At 43.8% G+C, this 17,602-nt stretch overlaps 1 protein-coding gene across 2 annotated transcripts in view; it reads left to right on the top strand.

Annotated features, from left to right (window-relative positions):
- Positions 1-17,602, top strand: part of HIP1 (huntingtin interacting protein 1) — a 404,747-nt gene that overhangs the window by 249,036 nt on the left and 138,109 nt on the right. For both annotated transcript variants that reach the window (XM_078679590.1, XM_078679591.1), the window contains 2 exons: positions 745-928; positions 4,281-4,369. In XM_078679590.1, coding sequence (XP_078535716.1) covers positions 745-928; positions 4,281-4,369 — 273 coding nt within the window. The remainder of the gene's footprint in view (positions 1-744; positions 929-4,280; positions 4,370-17,602) is intronic.

Here is a 17,602-nt window from a genome sequence, read left to right as displayed (position 1 = left end):
GGAGAAGTCCGAATGTCAGCAGGCCTGTCTAACTCTGTATGGGAGTGGATACAATGGTTGAAGAAGGATCTTCCATTTCCCAGTGAAAGTCATAAATGTCTTGTTTTGGCAGCTGTAATTGGCTACCTGTTAAACTAGGTTGTATATTTATTTCAGAACCCACTTGATGCTTCAAAACCACACATGCCCCCCTCGTCATGGGAGCACAGAGGTTCAGCCATGCTCCACCCGGCTCTGTGCCATTATTTACTCTCTATAAAAAAATAAGTTACCTATTAGGTCTTGTTTACCTTACATCGCTCTTTGTTCATTCTCCTTGCTAACTATGTTGATATTCTGCCCACTTTCTGGTTGCACCCACATTTAATAGAGAACGGTTAGGAGGTTGCATCTTTTTAGCTTTGGATGCTTCTCTTTTTAATTTATTACATTGGAGCATGCATACTTTTTCTCCTTGTTCTATTTTCTGTAAATCTTTGTCGAACATGCATTTTCCCAAGCATTGTAACTCGTTGCATTTAGTATGTTCCTCACTCAAGCACCATACAATCTTTACAGATGAACGAGCTCTCAACATTAAAATTATCATAAAAAATCACAGTGCCTTTGTTTGATATTTCTTGTGGCTGAATTTAGTAAATTTAAGTACTCTTTCATTCTGTTTTCTGGTTGAGATTGCACTAGCATTTGCAACACTGGCCTTTTTTGGTTCTGCATATTCAATATTGTCCTGTCTTATTACAGAGCCATCGGCTAACTGAGCAGCTTCAGGGGCGCATCAGCGAACTGGAGGCAGAGCTGGCAGAGCAACAGCACCTGAAGCATCAAGCAATGGATGAGAATGAGTTCCTGCGAACTGAGCTGGATGAGCTGAAAAAGAAGAGGGAAGACACTGAAAAGGCACAGAGGAGCCTCACGGAGATCGAGAGTAAGAAAAACAGAGGCCTCAGTGGAGACTCTGTTAAAACTATGGGAGACTGTATAGGGATGTTCAGCATGGAGAAGACCATGGAGGCACTGTCTGTGGTGGATGATTTATAGACACTTTGACTGTGGATGATCGTGGAAGGGCATGGACTGTCTTGGACGATTTAGAAAGGATACTGGCAAGGAGATGTGTTTGTAGGCTTCTGAGAATTGCTCAAAATGGCCAACTACAGAGATGGTACAGGGAAGATGTGCAAGAGATCTGAAAGAGATGTTGTATTTTTGCTTAGCAAATGAGTATGAACTATGAGGAGAACAGTGGAGGAGCACTAATGGTAAAGGTTGATGTTGGTACTGGTAGCTTGAGTTAGTGTGCGAGCACGGGCTGCAAACTGTTGTAAAAGCATTGGCTGTGAATGATTGGTGTGGTACCACTAGCTGTGGCCCTAGTAAAGAATACAGTCAGGGGGTCTGTGTAGATGCACTGGTTGCAGTGTGAGATGTAGCAACTCAAGCTATGTAGGATGAATGTAAGAGTGTTGGTTGAAGTGTATTCTAATGAAATACCAAATGTGAAGGATTGCTATAGAAGTACATGCTGCATGATAGTGTGTAGAAACACCAGGTGCTGATAATTAATTTAGGAGCACTGGTTGCAATGTATAGATTAGAAACGGTCGGTATGGGTACTTTTCATAAGATAACTGGACACAGCAATGTAGTGTAGAATTACTTGGTGTGGAATATTGGTGTTGGAGCCACAGGGCATGAAGTGGTTTAGAAGTACTTGGTATGGAGAGTTTAATTTGGTGCACATGGTAATATGTACAAGTATTTGGTGTGGAGGATGATTTGAGTAGCTCTGACTACAGTATCGAAGTAGTAGCTGTAGGGAATAGATTCTTCAGGGTGTGGCATAGAGTTACTAGCTGTCATTACCTGAAGTAGTCCCATTGTTATTGTCAGATGTGCGATGGTCAGCTGTTGAAGATTTCAGGGCTTCTGTATAGGGAGGAATGCTGGTGGCAACATGCTATATAGCTAGTCTATCCTGTTGTAGGTTTCAACCTATAATAGCTGATAAAACCCCACCGAAAGGGAAATAGCTTGTACAAGTTTAACGTATAAACACCGATAAACACGTGCAAAACCACAAACTAAATTCCATTCAAAGAAAGGAAAAGGAGAGTGAAAGAGTCGTTTTTATTTCTTCCTGAAGGGGCTACTACAATGTAACTTTGTTATGCAAGGTAGCAGCAAGAAAGACTGGGCTAACCTTATTCTACTTGAGTTTTGTTGTTATGGGATGACAATTTTGTGGTCGTTGGCCTAGCGATGCAGGGGTTAGAAGCATGTTTTAGGTCTTATTTAATTATTTTACAAACTGTAGAGAGTCAAGAAATATCAAAACCATATTTGATATTTTGGCTACATTTGATTCTTTCACTGATAGATAAAATGGCCGGTTTCATAAGACTCTTTCCCAATATGTGCCATTGCATGTACCCACAGACAGAGAATGGGTGAAACCCTTTGATACATCAGCCCCCTTTTCTAGTGAGTCAATATTAATAGTTGGTGAATTGCCAAACACCCTAAACATTCAAGGCAAGTTGCAGTGACAAGTATATGTGAAAAGAGTGCTCTCATAAAGCATCTGGGATAGGGGTGAAAACATGACACCAGACTTTTGGAAAACATGGAATGCAGTGTCACTTGGATTGCTGCTGCAAAAAGTTCTTACTTAGTTCATCAAAGATTGTAGTGGTATTGTTTGGATTTGCAGTGATTCAGCTACGTATATAAAAAATACTTGTTTGATACCTGAGCTGAAGTGCTTCACTGTAAGAGATCCTTGGCACTTGCTAGATGGTACGCTAAAAGCATTTTTACAATCTTTAGAGCTAATAAAGATGGCTATTGACTTTGTAGTCCATTCTGGTGCACTCTTTCGTTTTGCACGCGAAGTAAAACGCAAATATTTCTAGTTTTGTTTCTATATCAAACATATCAAAGGTTACTAAAAACATGTCTACCTGTGTTTCTACCATTGGACCATCCTTCTAAAGTTTGACTGGTCAACTTTCAGTTGCTTATTTCTGTATTTGGATGTCAGACTGATACTAATGAGGTGAAAATATTGCCTAACCAGGGTTACCATGTGTAAAAATTACAAAGGAACAAAGTAAATACTGTCACAAAAGGTGGCGCTTTATAACTCAAAATTTGCCTTTTCTTGCAGTATAATTTAGTTATCCATGCTGCCTATTGTTGTGTTGCACTCCTTATTATAGTGGATAGATAGGACTCTATGCCATGGGAGAGTGCATGGTTTGTTATATTGTATTTCTTGTAATCATATGTGCAAGGTGTTTTGATGATTTGCTTTAGTGACCAGAAAGGTGTTTTTCTCTTTTCTTGAAGATGAGCCACAGACTAAGAGTAGTTGCTACAGCCAAATCCATTTGGCACCATGTCCAAGGAAGAGGTACTGTCCAATGAGAAAAATGATACCTATTGGGCCTAGTTGGTGACACAAGCTTATGCTTTTCTTAAAGGCAGGGATACTGCCTTTAACTTTACAAATGCACCTCATGAGAAAGGATAGAAGTGGAAAAGCAATCAAGGTTGGCAATCTGAGCAGAGACTACACGATCTTTAAAGTTGTAGATGCTGAGCCCGGAACACGCCACATTTTTGAACAGGGGTTTGCCTACAACATCCCTATCCTGTTCCCAGACTGACCAAGGCGAATGATCACCAGTCTGAGGGAGAGCCTCCAGCTCCTCCAGTCCATTAATGACTCAGTGCGGGGTAGAATGAACAACCTGGTGTTAGGATATTGCCCCTAACTTCTGCCATCATTTGTCTGCCTCGCTGCAGGGCGTCATTAATATGTTTTGTCTTGTTGAGACCTCCCAGTAACTGTTAATCGGTCTCCGCCTCACTGCAGAGCAGTGTGTGAAATCTTTGTTTGAGTTTGACTCATAGCTCTATGACAGCACGCTTTCCCTTTAAGTTACTAAGTTTAGTTGTATCAAATGCTCATTCCCCCCAGGTGGCATATTGGCACTGACAGGATATCATAATTATTTGTAGAGGAAAGAGACAGGTCTTGTGATGTTACCAGGAAGCTTCAGTGAACCTCAGGTGCTCCATGTTTTGGAGGCATTGTATTCCAGAAGCTAGCTGCCTGATACAAGAAGGCCTTGCCTTTGGTGAACTCAGTCTATGTTTTAAGCGTTGCCCCTTTTGTCCCACTCTCCTTAGCGGTGTTTAGGAACCAAATGAATGACTCTGAATTATGCCCATGTTCGCTGACTTCTTCTGAGCTGTGTTACTTTGTGTTTCAGGGAAAGCAGTTGCCAATGAGCAGCGATATACCAAGCTGAAGGAGAAGTACACAGAGCTCGTCCAGAACCATGCCGAGCTTCTTCGTAAGGTAAGAACAGCGTGCTTGGAAATGACATACTTATGCCAGTTAAAATGAGCCACATGGGACTTCATATCGATCTGGACTGTCTTCGCAACTGCAGTCTTCTCTGAGGCACTTTCTGATCTGCACTGCATGCAGACTATTTGGCATTGTAGGCAATTATGATTTACCTACCAAATTTCAATCAGTTACAAATTAATGTTATCTGCAGTGGACTTACTGAGTCACTTTTATAGACACATCAGTGTTAACTTTTATAACCTATCATTTATGCAGGGCTTTTTGTCATGGGATTCTGACTAAAGAGTAGAATACATCCATGCACATCCCGATCCCCCGCGGCTGGATCATGATGGCTCTACGTAGAAATGAGTCGTGTTTTTTGTGCTTGATGTGTCTAAAGTTCAAACACATTACTTTAGGCAGGAGGCCTGGGAGGGCGATTAGAAGAGGACGTCCTCGTGGTACTGAGGATGACCCGAATCTTCTGGTAATATGGTAGGGTAAGAGCATTGACGTATGAGTTGCTCAGTGTTTCCGCTTCTAGCTGTGACATTCTGGTACTCGTGCGTTTAGGTCTAAGGTGGTAGTGAGTGTAGAGGATGGTTGCCCAGGGGGAAATATGCAGGGAGTCAAGGTGCATGTATGTGGCAGGAACTGATTTTGGCATAGTTGTGTGATTCAGAGGCGAGTTGGCACAAGTCTTTGTCATTTCGTAATGAGGAGATTTCATCCAGTAGGGTGTTGATCTTGTGTTCAAGATGGTTTGTTAAGGGGGCCAATTGAGATGGGGTTAGATCAGTGACAAAGGGTCAGGGAGGCTGGTGGTCGTCGTATGTTAGCATGGGGCAGTGGTTGAGTCTCATCTGATAAGGTTCAGTGACTGTGAAGATTGAGGTGTGGTAATTTGGTCTAACCGTGTAGAAAGAGGGCCTTAGTGGTGAGGGAGATATTTCATGGAATGTGGCCATTGTTTTGAGGAGTTTAGGGACCGGGGAGAGTGTGGCGGGGTAGGTGTTGATGGTGCAAGGGGTTTGAGGAGTGGGGGGGTTCAATTGAGGTAGGAGAGAACGTGCAGATAAGTTTAAGGGGGGAGGGTGTAAAGGGGCCACAGACGGATTGTTTATCTAGATTACATTCTTTTGATGTGTCAAGATGTGGAAGTGCTGGTTTATCAATTGAAGGTTACGTCTCAGCTTTTAGAAAGTTTGGTGTTTATCATAAATGATAAGAAACCCATTTTGATTCCATCTCAAAATATGGAGTTCTTAAGTTTAAAGTTAGACACGATTAGGGAGTTATTGTTGTTACCAGAGAGGAACATAAAAATGATAAAAGCAGGAGCTTTTATGTGTTGTAAAGAAAGACAAGTTGACTCTATGGGATTTGGCAAGAATATTAGGTTTGTTTCCAAGCTATATTCCCAGGCCCTTCGCATACGATAAAGGTAGAAGCATTGAGGCAAGGGTTATGTTATGAATACAGGGGTGTTTTAAGCCCGGAAGCGAAAACAGAGCTGGATTGGTGGTTGCACAATCTGGAGGCTTGGAATGGAAGAGCAACTTTTGGTTGTGTACCAGACTTTGTTCTAGAGACAGATGCCAGTTTGAATGTTTGGGGTGCTCGTTTGGGAGAGCAAGAGACAGGTTGGGGGTAAATCTGTGGGTAGTAACATTTTTGTTTGTATGATTATGAAAAGCATGTGATTGAAGAGGCCTCCTAGGTTAAAATATGATGTACTGTGGGATGAACATCTTTCAATTAAAATGGCAACACTTTTGTGTTTAGTGTCTTGCAGAAGGGTGTCGGATGATGAATGTCTAGAGATCAATAGCAGGATGTTTAACCCTGAGGGAGTAGTGTTTGAAATTTGGAACAGAACTAAGACTATGTCTACGTCTATTTTTTTATCCAAGGTTGGATGAGAAACCAAAGTTATGTGTGGTTAACTGTTTGAGAGAATATGAGTCATTAGTGTTGGAAAATAAAAGGGATGGTGAGCATCAATTATTAATATCTTAAGCCATTTAAGGCAGTTGGTAGTGCAATTATTTCTAGATGGGTTAAAATGGTAATGGAACAAGCGGGGTTAACATGGAACGATATGAAGCCCATTTGGTAAGGGGTGCCATGGCTAGTGAAGCCTGTTGGTATGGTGGTAAAATGCAGTATATTATGAAAGCAGCAGATTGGTCAAATGTAGTAATGTGTACTAAACGTTATTTTAGACCAATGGATCACATTTCAGAGGTGGTGTTGAAGGGCTTTCAACATGCATAATGGTAGCCTCTGGTCTTGTAATGAAATGGCGATTCTCAGATTAAAATTCAAAGAGAATCGGGATTTCATTAAAGACACAGAGGCTAACATTATCCCTCCTGCCTCGCCCATGAGTAATATAAGGAATACAGTATACTAGGAATATATATATTTAGAAAAAAAAGTTTAAGTTTGTAATGGTAGATAATTTAAATGTTTTATTATTTGAAGGACAAGTTGTTCGTATATGTATGTAGTTTTCTTTCAGATTTACAGTTGTGAGAAGTTGGAAAAATGGGAGTTTCAGATATAAAGAAGGAGTTCATTTTCTTCACAGTTTTGCATTTAAAAGAGTAAGAGTGTTCTGTTACAGTGACTTTTACGTAGTTAGAGGTCCAATTCTGGATTGTTCTTGTTTTACTAAAGTTCTTTAAAGGTGCTGCTGATTGAAGTGCCAATAAAAGAGCATTGCATAATGTTAGCCTCCGTGTCTTTAATGAAATTATGATTCTCTGAGCATGTTAATCTGAGAATCGCTATTCTCATCAAGGTTAGCAATGTAGGTTGTCATTCATATTTAAGCCACTAGGTGCAGCTCCAGGGCTGTGCAAAAGGCATAGTGCTATTTTAGTTGCTCTGAATCAAAGTTCTGGGCTGGTCTGAGGTCCAAGGTTGAAAAATAGCAGTATGGTGGCCGCTGCGGAGAAGGGGCAGTGAAATCCCAAATGGTGGCAATCGATTAGGGCTTTGTTAGAATGAGTTTAATGTCTGCTCACAAACTACCAAAATGGACGGCTCGGCCTCAGCAGTTGAAGGGATTACATCTAGTAGAACGTGGGCTGCTGAAAATGTAGCAAAGTATTGAACAGCAAGAGTACGTATATTGCACAACAAATAGGGATTGAACAGCAGAGTATATATATATTGCACAACAAATCCCAGGCTGAGAGCTGGAGGGCCCAAGCGGACCCTGCGAGCAGAGGCTTACCTACCATGCGCTCCGAACTCACAGTGAGCTCAGTGAGTCTACAATGGGAGGCGAGGGTGGGCATGCGGGACTTTCTAATTTCACAAACTTAGGCGGGGCGCTTGCCGGGAGAAAGGGGGGTCATCGTTCAGGTGAATTCCCAGTTGCGGCAGTCTCCCAGGAGGTGGGTCAACAAAGGGGTTGCCACTGTGTCGCCGGCGCCGCTCAATTAAGGAGGACTGGGAGGGTTTGTATGGGTTTTTTCGCCGTGCTGCAGGCTGAACGCATTGATCAGGGCACAGTGCAAAAAAAGTTCTCTAGCGGCTTCTCATTTTCTAGGTCTCCGGGGAAATCAGGCAACTTTTTTTGTTTTTTCTCTTGTTCCCAGAGAAGGGGGGGGGGGACTCAATGGCAGGGGCTTCAGAGAGATTTAAGCCGATGGCGATTCCTGGCCCGAGAGCCTCCGGATGTAGCTCCCTCGCAGTCAGCCATCTTGCATGATGCTCTATCTTACAGAAAGTCAGAGACTTGACTTGGTATTATCGCAAGCTCCTAGAAATTGTTCTCTAAGAGGCACATAAACTCCATAGTAACAAAACAATGCACATACCTTGTAAAAGAAGGGTGAATGGGTGTACTGGATAATTTAGCTCGTACCTATCATAAGGGATGTTCGACCACTCGCAAAGTGCACAACAGTACCTATTTCCACTTGTAAGTCAGAGAAGAAAGAGGCTCTTTGCACTGGTGAGAGAACGTTGGCTCCGGCTAATTGAAATCTTGAACAGACGAAACACTGCAATCTCCGCCAAATGCCTGGGTTGTGCCACAGAAGATGTGAAACATTTCTTGTTATAGTGCTCTATGTACAGCACTATAGGATCGAGCAGAATTTGTAAGCTGCTCCACAAAGAACAGTTAGACGAGCAGGATGAACACATATTTTTTTCTCCTCAGTGACTTGTTTGGGCAACCAATAAAACTAACTGAAATATTTATGAGGAAAAGTTGGGACCTGAGGGCAAAATTGGATCAGACAAGGAACTTTGTTATCCTCCCCTTCACCTCTTGAAACACACTGTCCTGGCTTGTGGTTGTTTTATATTCTGGCGAAGCCTGTGGGACCAGGCGGGCATAGGAAGGAGGTTTTTTAAATCCTATTTCATAACTCAATAATTCTTTTAAACTCAAGTGTTTTAAATAAATGTTTTAGCTTTATATCTGTGTATAATATGTATTCTTGTGTAAAAGGCAGCTTTGATTTGCATTGTGAGCTGAATACACTGTTAATAATTTAAAATTATGTGATATCCATAAACAGTAAAATAGTTAACCTACGCTGAACTCAGTGGGCGCCAATACGCCCACGGGTAAACGATGCGCTTTACAAATATCAAAAATAAATAAATAAATAAATGAACTCCAAGGAGGGTGCCAAGGACAATGGCGAAGATGGTAACAAGATTACTTTGCAAATAAGTTACACAAGAAGGCCTAACTTTCCAGAGTATCTGTTGAATTCAAAATGTACGCAGGAATGCTCGGCATGTGTCCTGATCTCTGAGGTTCCGCTTTTGAAATATATGAAATGTACACATTCTGCAGCAGAACAGTAGTAGCTGCTTTGCCACATGTAGAATGAGCCTTGGTATTACCCGGAAGGGGGTTGGTAGCCTTTTAGTAGCAGGTGAACATGCAATAAACTAGCCTGTAACTATGGCTTGCTTTAAAAAAAGTCAATACTATGCAGACTGCATCATAAATAATGTACAAATAACTATGTGGAATGTCTAATGGGTTTGGTCTTACCCAAATAATACTTCAGAGCCCTTGTTAGCATCTATGGTATGAAATGATCTTTCTTCCAAAGAGGAACGTTTTGGGAAGATAGCTGGATCAAGGTTTAATTTTATGAAATTCCAAAATCTCTTTGGGCTGAAAGAAGCATAGGCTCTTAAGGAAACTTTCTTACAGTGGAAAACCAGATACAGTTCCTCCGAACATAGAGCTTCAAGCTCATTCACCCTTCTCACCAGTGTATAGCCACAAGCAATTTCACTTTCCATGAGATGCATTGCAGGTTTGCTTTGTGCATGGGTTCAAAAGTAGGACCCTTGAGCTTGGAAATGATAATCATAAGTTTCCAAAGAGTGTAAGGTCTCCTGAAAAGAGGAAATACTTTACTTTTCTTGCCTGTCAATGCTAGGATGTTGAAAGCTGTTGGCTGAGAGGGGGGGTTCCTGTAAGCAATGATAGCAGACAAAGGCACTTTAAAATACAAGAACCCGGTCCACCTACTTCTGCAGGTTCCATGAGCAGAACGTCTTGCATTTAAAAGTCATTTAAACAATGCGTGGAAGATCCTTTCGTTTCTTTGGGTATTTTCATTCAATCATCAGGGTGATTTGAGTGGTCATATTGGTGGTACTCAGGAGCCAGGCAGTCAAGTTCGGCAAGTGGAGGTTGAGATTAAACATCTTGCCTGAAATCCTGGAAAGGAGGTTTGAGTTGTGCGGAAGTCTCTTGTGAGATTGAGGCAACATGTGAAGCAGTTTTTTGTACCACCAGTATCTCATGCAGACCGAAGCCACGAGGACCACATTCATCTTGCTCTTCTTCATGTTTGTAGCATGTGTGGCAGTAGATACACATGCTCTGCCTACTCCTGCCATCTAGTGTTGGGCTCAGACGATCGCAACTTGTTTTTCTTTGAAGAAGACTTTTGAGGCACACTGTCTTGGTGACTCCTCCTCTGTCTTACATGCACATATGCACCCACTCCACTGTTCAATTATTTTGCTCTGCCATCGGGCTCAGATGTGAATCAGCATACTCCTGGTCTGGGCAAGTTTGTTGGTTCCCGCTGCAGCATCAGAGTCCGTTACCTTCCATCCTGTGTAAGAAGACTCTTCAATGCGTTTCTCCAAATAGTGTTGATTCAGTTACTCGAGTCCATCATCATGGGACCAAGTCTCTCTGCCCCCAGGGACCTTCAGACCACCCCGTACTCCGGACTACCCTATGGAGAATAAACACCCTAGTTAATAAATATAATTAATCCCCTTCAAGAGATGCCCACAGTACCACTCTCAATACCCCTGGGCCAACTTCCATGGCGTCTTAAACTTTGCCTCTTGTCGGAGCACGTCAAGAGCTACTTCAACTCTTTTTCGGCATTTCGCAGGACAAAGCATTTGCGCCAGCGCCAAGACCAACAGTGGGCTCATGGCCAAATCCTCTGCAGCGATGCCAGATAACTTCGGTGAGGCCCATCCCATTGACACTGAGAAAAAGGAGACAGCATTAGGTGAGTCACCCAATCTCCCAGCGCAATAGCCAAGTCCTTAGTTCATCAACTCTGACGTCTCGGAGTCAGGCATGGAGGAAGAAAAGTAGAATCTCAAGGACATTCAATCCTCTTAGGTTGGCTCCTTGCAATGCTTAAAGTCAAGGCCTCGCTTCAGTACTGTTGATGCCCAAGCCTTTAAAACCCACAAATGCCTACATGTTGTAGCCGAGCACCTCCACTCCCGGGGTCAGACGTCGGGCTCTGTGCTGAAGCCGATACCATCTTCCGATGCACCACCGCTCTCAGGAGCTAGCCGATACCAAATCAAAGCCTTGGAGTTGAGAAAAGACTCTTCCATATGCTTCGACCCTTGGCCGCCCTACAATCCAAGGACAGAAGTCGTCAGCGAACCTTCAAAGATGGCTTGATCAGCGAGGCTGAAAACGTCACTGATGCTAAGACCACCTTCAGATCTGAGATCAGCTCTCGATATCTAGGGATGCCCCTTCCTTTAGAGAGTGCAGCAGGAGCTTGAAAAGCAGAGGAGGCTCATCGTCCACCCCCACACAGGCAAGTTCTCTGCCCTGGAGAAGACCCTGCCAAAGAATGCAGGCTTGCCTTCAAGGAGGCCCTGCCATCGGACACTCCTGTGTCCTTCTGGCCTGCCAGGAGGCCCAAAGACAAAGCCTCGGCTCCTCCTCCTACGCCTATGCCTCTTCCTCCACCTTCTCCATCACCGCCTCTACTTTCCCCTTCACCACAGGGTTCCCAGAATCATACTCTGACTCTGGCAGTGCCAGCACTTATTCCCTGGTGGAGTACTTTGCCCCTTTCTTCTACAAAGGTGCCTCAGGGGATCTGTTGGAGGATTATAATATAGCCCACAAATAGACCCTGACCTAGAGCATGTCCCAGTCAGGGCCTCCACTCCAGCGGACTCTCCTCCAGATCTAAATAATCAAGAGGGGAACTTGGAGAGATATTTAACAAGGTCCTAGACCCACAATCCTCAAGAATTAATGTATCGAAACACATACAGGGGTTACTTCCTCAGGAGTGACAAACTTGACCCTATTATTTAGTGGAATCAAAGGTCCAGCCACATGGATCGAGAGAGATACGCATGGTCAGATCATAGTGCCCTCACATACCTGGTAGGGTGTCATGCTTCATCATAAGGCGCCCCTTGTCAAGCCGGTGCTGCAATGCTTGATGGGCCTGTGGCCTCTTTAGCGGAGATCTTTTGGTGAATAAGTGCTGTTAGATTGGGGCAAGTGATGGGTTGAGGATAGGGTGGTGAGGTAGTGGTATAAAAGTTTAAGGGGAGTAAGGGTGCTTTTCATGGGGTAAAGATCCCTTGACACAGTAAGAACAAAGACGCTATATTGAGGTAATAATGTACCCTAATAGCTAGCATGTGAGAAGAATGGTGGAGCCGGCATGTTTCATGCCTTGATTGCCAGGAGGGTCAATTGGCATTTTATCAGGACTGGAATATTACCTACCCTATATGGTAAAGTACTAGGGCCCACCATTAGGTATTTGATGCCTGCTAAAATAACAAATACTGCACCTGCATTGATACACCCAAAGTTCAAGGGACAAATATCCCTTAGGTAAGGCAGAGGTCCGCGACTTAGCAATGGAAAGAAGTGATCCTCGCAGGAGTTTCTCCTTAGACCTACCCTCCTCTGCCAGCCGGTAGGTCCAGATTCCCTCCAGCTGCCTACCATAATGTAAAGATTTACGCCATCCCCATGGAGGATGACTTCCTTGTAGAAAAGCTCTTAAAGACAAAGCGCTCTGTTCAGTACCCCCAATGCTCAGGGGAATTATAAAATCAGCCTCTGAGATCTTCAAGAAGCCGTTGAAAGCTTGCGTAGTGACACCACGCATCGAAAAGAAACATTAGCCGGCACCCTCTTACCCGCTCAATATCCAGGGTCATGTCCCACCACATTCCTTGGTGTCTACTACTCCTAGGAAGAGGGCAGCAGCCCAGGCCACTAGAAATGCTCCTCCTGACAAGGAGAGCAAGCGGATCTATGCTGCTGGCAAATGAATTGCAGTGGGTGTGGCCACACACTGGCACACCGCCAATTCTGTAGGCCTCCTTTCTCTCTACGATAGAGACATTGGGAGGAGATTAAGGACTCCTTCATTAACTCCCTGATTAGTATCACAAGTGAGGGGAAGAGCTAATGAACAAAGGTAAGGCTATTTCCAATGCAACCATCAGGTGTGCGGTGGCTACCAAGTGGGTCAACACCTTAGTCATCCTTTGGTGCCACACTTGGCTATGTGTCTAGCTTCAGGTTAGAGATGCAACAGCACCTCGTCAACCTGTCTTCCGACAGGGAACACCTGTTCAGACTGCAGGTTAACACCATGCTTGAGAAGATCAAGACGGGCACCGTAACTGATGGGTTCCTTCGGGTACAGAATCCTTTCATAGGCAGCATCGAAGAGCCAGCTCCAAAGCCATTACCCCAGAACAAACCCAACCCCTACCATTGGCAGCAACAGGATTATCACCCACAGAATGGCAGGGGTTTTATACAAGGCTCCTTCAGGAAAAACTGTTCCAAGGGCCGTGGCAGAAACACCCCTAGTAAGGGAGCTTCTTCCTTCAAAAATTGTCTTGCCCCGCATTCCCCCATCAGACAACACTTGTCGGGGGAAAGACTTCAAGGATTCTTGCCCTGATAGGAAGAGATCACCGCATACTGGTGAGTCTTATCCCTCATTGAGCACGACTACTGCCTAAAGCTCATGTCAGCCTCACCAAACATTCTATAGCACACCCAAATCCAAATCAGGCCCTACTGCTCAAAGGAGCCAGTGCCCCATCCACATCAGGACAAAGATGTCTACTCCCTATACTTCCTCATTCCCAAGACGAACAGATCCCTTGGACCAATTCTATACATCTGTACAGAGATAAATCCTGTCCGAATTTTTCCAAATGGTCACCATTAAAGGATGTCACCACCCCTACTGCAGCAACACAACTTCATGACCACACTAGACCTAAAGGATGCCTACTTTCATGTCCCAATAAATGCAGCTGATTGACACTACCTCCGTTTAATGGTAAGCAGTCAACACTATCAGTTCAAGGTACTACCCTTTGGCATCACCACAGCCTCAAGGGTCTTTACCAAGTGTTTAGCAGTGGTAGCCGATCACCTCAGGAGTAGAGGAACTCACAGCTTCCCCGGTCTCGACAATTGGCTGATCAAGATCTTAAGAAGACAGGAATGCGTAACCCATATCCAGGCTGCTGGACTGTGTGGGGTTCACAGTAAATGCCACTGAGTCACAGTTGAAGCAGCTTGAAATTCAGCCCTTCTTAGGGTCAGTATTCAACTCTGTAGTGGGCAAATCTATCCTCCGCTCCCAAATAGTACAAGAATTTGAGCAGCTTCTCCCTCTTTTTTAACCACTCCTTCCAGTTCACATAGCAGTGCACCTTCTGGGAATGATGCCTTCATGTATTGCCATGGTGATCCATGCCAGACTACGTATGTGCCCGCTTCTGGATTGCCCCCCAAGCCAGTGGTTACAAGTGGAGGGTCAGATGGAAGATCCAGTTGTGGTATGGGCCAGCACACATTGCGCTCTGCAGTGGTAAAACAGCAATAATCTGTTGCACGGCAGGTCCTTTGTACACCCGTGTTCCGCAAGTGAACATCGGCATAGATGCAGCTCTTGTCGGCTGCGAAGCACACCTCAATGACATGACCATCCTGAGTCTGTGGCCACCTCATCAAAGGGGCTCCACATCAACCACATGGAACTGTTAGCCATTCATCCAGCTCACAAAGCCTTCTTTCAGCAGATTCAAGGCTAGGTAGTCCTGGTCTGCATGGACAACATGACCGCCATGCCCTACCTACAAAAGCAAGGAGGTACTCCCTCCCCTCAGCTATTGGCCCTAGCACAGCTAATCTGGCACTGGGCCATCTATCACCAAGTTCATCGACTGGCAGAGTATCTTCCGGGAGTGTACAACTTTGATGACCTGCTGAGCAGGATGCAGCAACAATTCCATGAGTCAGAACTCCTGCCTTAAGTTCTGCGTACTTACTTTTACAGATGTGGCACCCTAAACATAGACCTTTTAGCTGCATGCGAAAACACAAAATGCCCAAACTACTCCACTGTGTTTGCACTCCCTCATGGGAAGTGCTCTGTGAATGAATTGGACAGGGATCTTTGTGTGCCTTTTCCTCCTCTCCTACTGATTCCTTACTTGGCCAGGAAGCTCAAGGAAACACCCTCACTCTCATCCTGGTGGCTCCAGCTTGGGCCAGACAACCATAGTTCTTGACCCCCGATAAATCTCCATAGCCCCTTTACCCCTGCCCTCCTCCCCCAACGAGAAGCTCCCTACCAGGCCAGACCTTCTCATGCGAAACCACCGCAGACACCAGGACTCCAAATAACTCAACTATACAATTTGGCTCCTGAGGTCCCACAGTTTGGTTACCTTGAGCTACCTCAAAAGTATATGGACATCATCTGGGAAGTCCGTAGGACCACTACACACACACACCTGCTTTACTGATAAATGGAAGCATTATGTCCACTACTGTACTTCAAAGCACATAGGCACCCTTACGCCTATGGTGTAAGACATTATTTGATACCTCAAACACTAACAAGAGTAAGGGTTAGCCCACACGTCAATCAGTCTACATTTAGACGCCAATACTGGTTATATGCAAAACAGAGAACACTCTTCCCTTTTCAGAATTCCTGTAATTAACGGTTTTACCTAAAACATGTCATTCCAACAAGGGCAGCCCCAGTCTGGAATATCAGTGTTGTCCTCACCAGACTTATGGGCCATCCTTTGAGCGACTGCATTCATGCCCTTTGCAGTTTCTCTCTTGGAAGTGTTGCTTCCTCATGGAATAATGAACTTCCCTTGTAGGATCTTGTAGCCCATTGCTTATTGATCGAGTATAGGGTAGTTGTATTGTTTATTTGAATTAGTATTGTATTAGTATTGTTGTTGCAGAGCAAAGACACTGCTCTGCAGAAAAATAACCATCAACTCAAGCATGTTGAATTAGTTCAACTTGGTTTGTAAATAGTCCATCCATACCTGATAGATCTACCATGTGGGCTCCACAGCCTCCCAATAACTTATCTGTGACAACTGAGACGAGTGGGGAGGGGGAGGTTCATGGAACAGGATTCACAACAGCATGGTCAATATCTTGCACAACCTTCCAATATTGTGAGTAGACAAGTCGTTGTGCGTTAATCCACCGTCAGTCCACTTTCTTCTGATACTACTGATCCTCCAGGCATTATTTTATTGGTTGCATATTCGTTGTAAACTAGCATGAAGCCATGCTGCATAAAAGGGATGATTTTTGTCTGACGTGTGGATCTATTATTGCTTTCAGAGAAACAATCCTCAAATGTATAGATTATTTTTTTCTTAGAAGGAGGTACTTTTGCTTGCAGCTTGCCTGTTTTGGCTCCCAAGTACTGTATTCTTGTCACTGAGTGTAGAATTGATTTTGATGCATTGATCAGAAGACCTAGGCCATAGAGAAGAGCATGTATAACCTCGTGAAGTTTTGAGTTATGGCTTTTAACAGTCTACTGTCCATGTGTCAGTAGACAATTGCTCCCTTCTTCCACAGCTGCAATTTTTACACCACCATACATTTGGAAAATGCCCTCGGAGTTAACGTCAGGCTGAACTAGAGAACATGGTGTTGATAATGAGTGTGTTCCCCTTGAATGTGCAGAAAGTTTTCATGTGTCTTTGAGATGGGGATGTGTAACTCTTCGATATGTCTGGCTTATGAAAATGTCAAAATATTCATCTTGCAGATCTATTAATGCCATCCACCTTCTTTGGTAAAGATGAGGAAATATTTGATGAAGAGCCAACATGCAGGGTTTCCCCCTTTGACACATTTGTGGGCATGTTTTAGATACAGGATGAGACTAACTCAAGTCTTTGGCTTTTTTATGAACTGACAAATATCAGGAGAAAATTCCATTGTTCTTCTGAAACTTGGGGTCTTTCCCAATAGCTCTTTTGCTCAGAAGAATGTTCTCCTCAACAATGAACAATGAGGGGAGAGGGGTTGGCCTAAGGGGAGAGGGGTTGGCCTAACGGCCAAGGCGCTCGACCTCGGACCTGGGGATCTGGGTTCGAGTCTCGGCAACGACGCCCAAAACCCCTTGTGATTCTGGGCAAATCAGTTAATCTCCCCGTGCCTAAAATGAAAGTGTGTCCTCATGTAACGTAACTGGTGCTATGTAAAGCGCTCTGATGACTGATTCGGTTCGGTTCTAGTTCACGCTATATAAAACTCTGCAAAAAAAAATAAAAAATGAAGCGCTACAAGTGTAGCTGTTTCAGCCCCTTCAGTGGAATAGAAGGTGGGGAAGAACAGAAACTAATTCTATAATATTTCAGGGAATCCGCACTTAGCCACAGATATTATACTACTTATTGATTCAGAGAGAAGACCCTTGGCAGAAAACTAGGATTTCATTTAAGTAACTTTTTTGTACTTCTCCTCTATGGCATACATGCCTTAAAAATCAAATTCATATTGTTCTAGAAGTGCACTTTTAAAGAACCAGTACCAAAACAGTTTGTGACTTTTAGAAATGTAATCTTGGATCATGAGAGGGTTTAAATATAAACGTTGTAAAATTAGCATTATAAACTTCATATTACTTTTAA

Source organism: Lissotriton helveticus, chromosome 3_1, assembly GCF_964261635.1.
Source record: "Lissotriton helveticus chromosome 3_1, aLisHel1.1, whole genome shotgun sequence".
NCBI classification, from domain to species: domain Eukaryota; kingdom Metazoa; phylum Chordata; class Amphibia; order Caudata; family Salamandridae; genus Lissotriton; species Lissotriton helveticus.
Note: the sequence above shows the minus strand (reverse complement) of the source record. Positions and strands in the feature narration are given on the sequence as shown.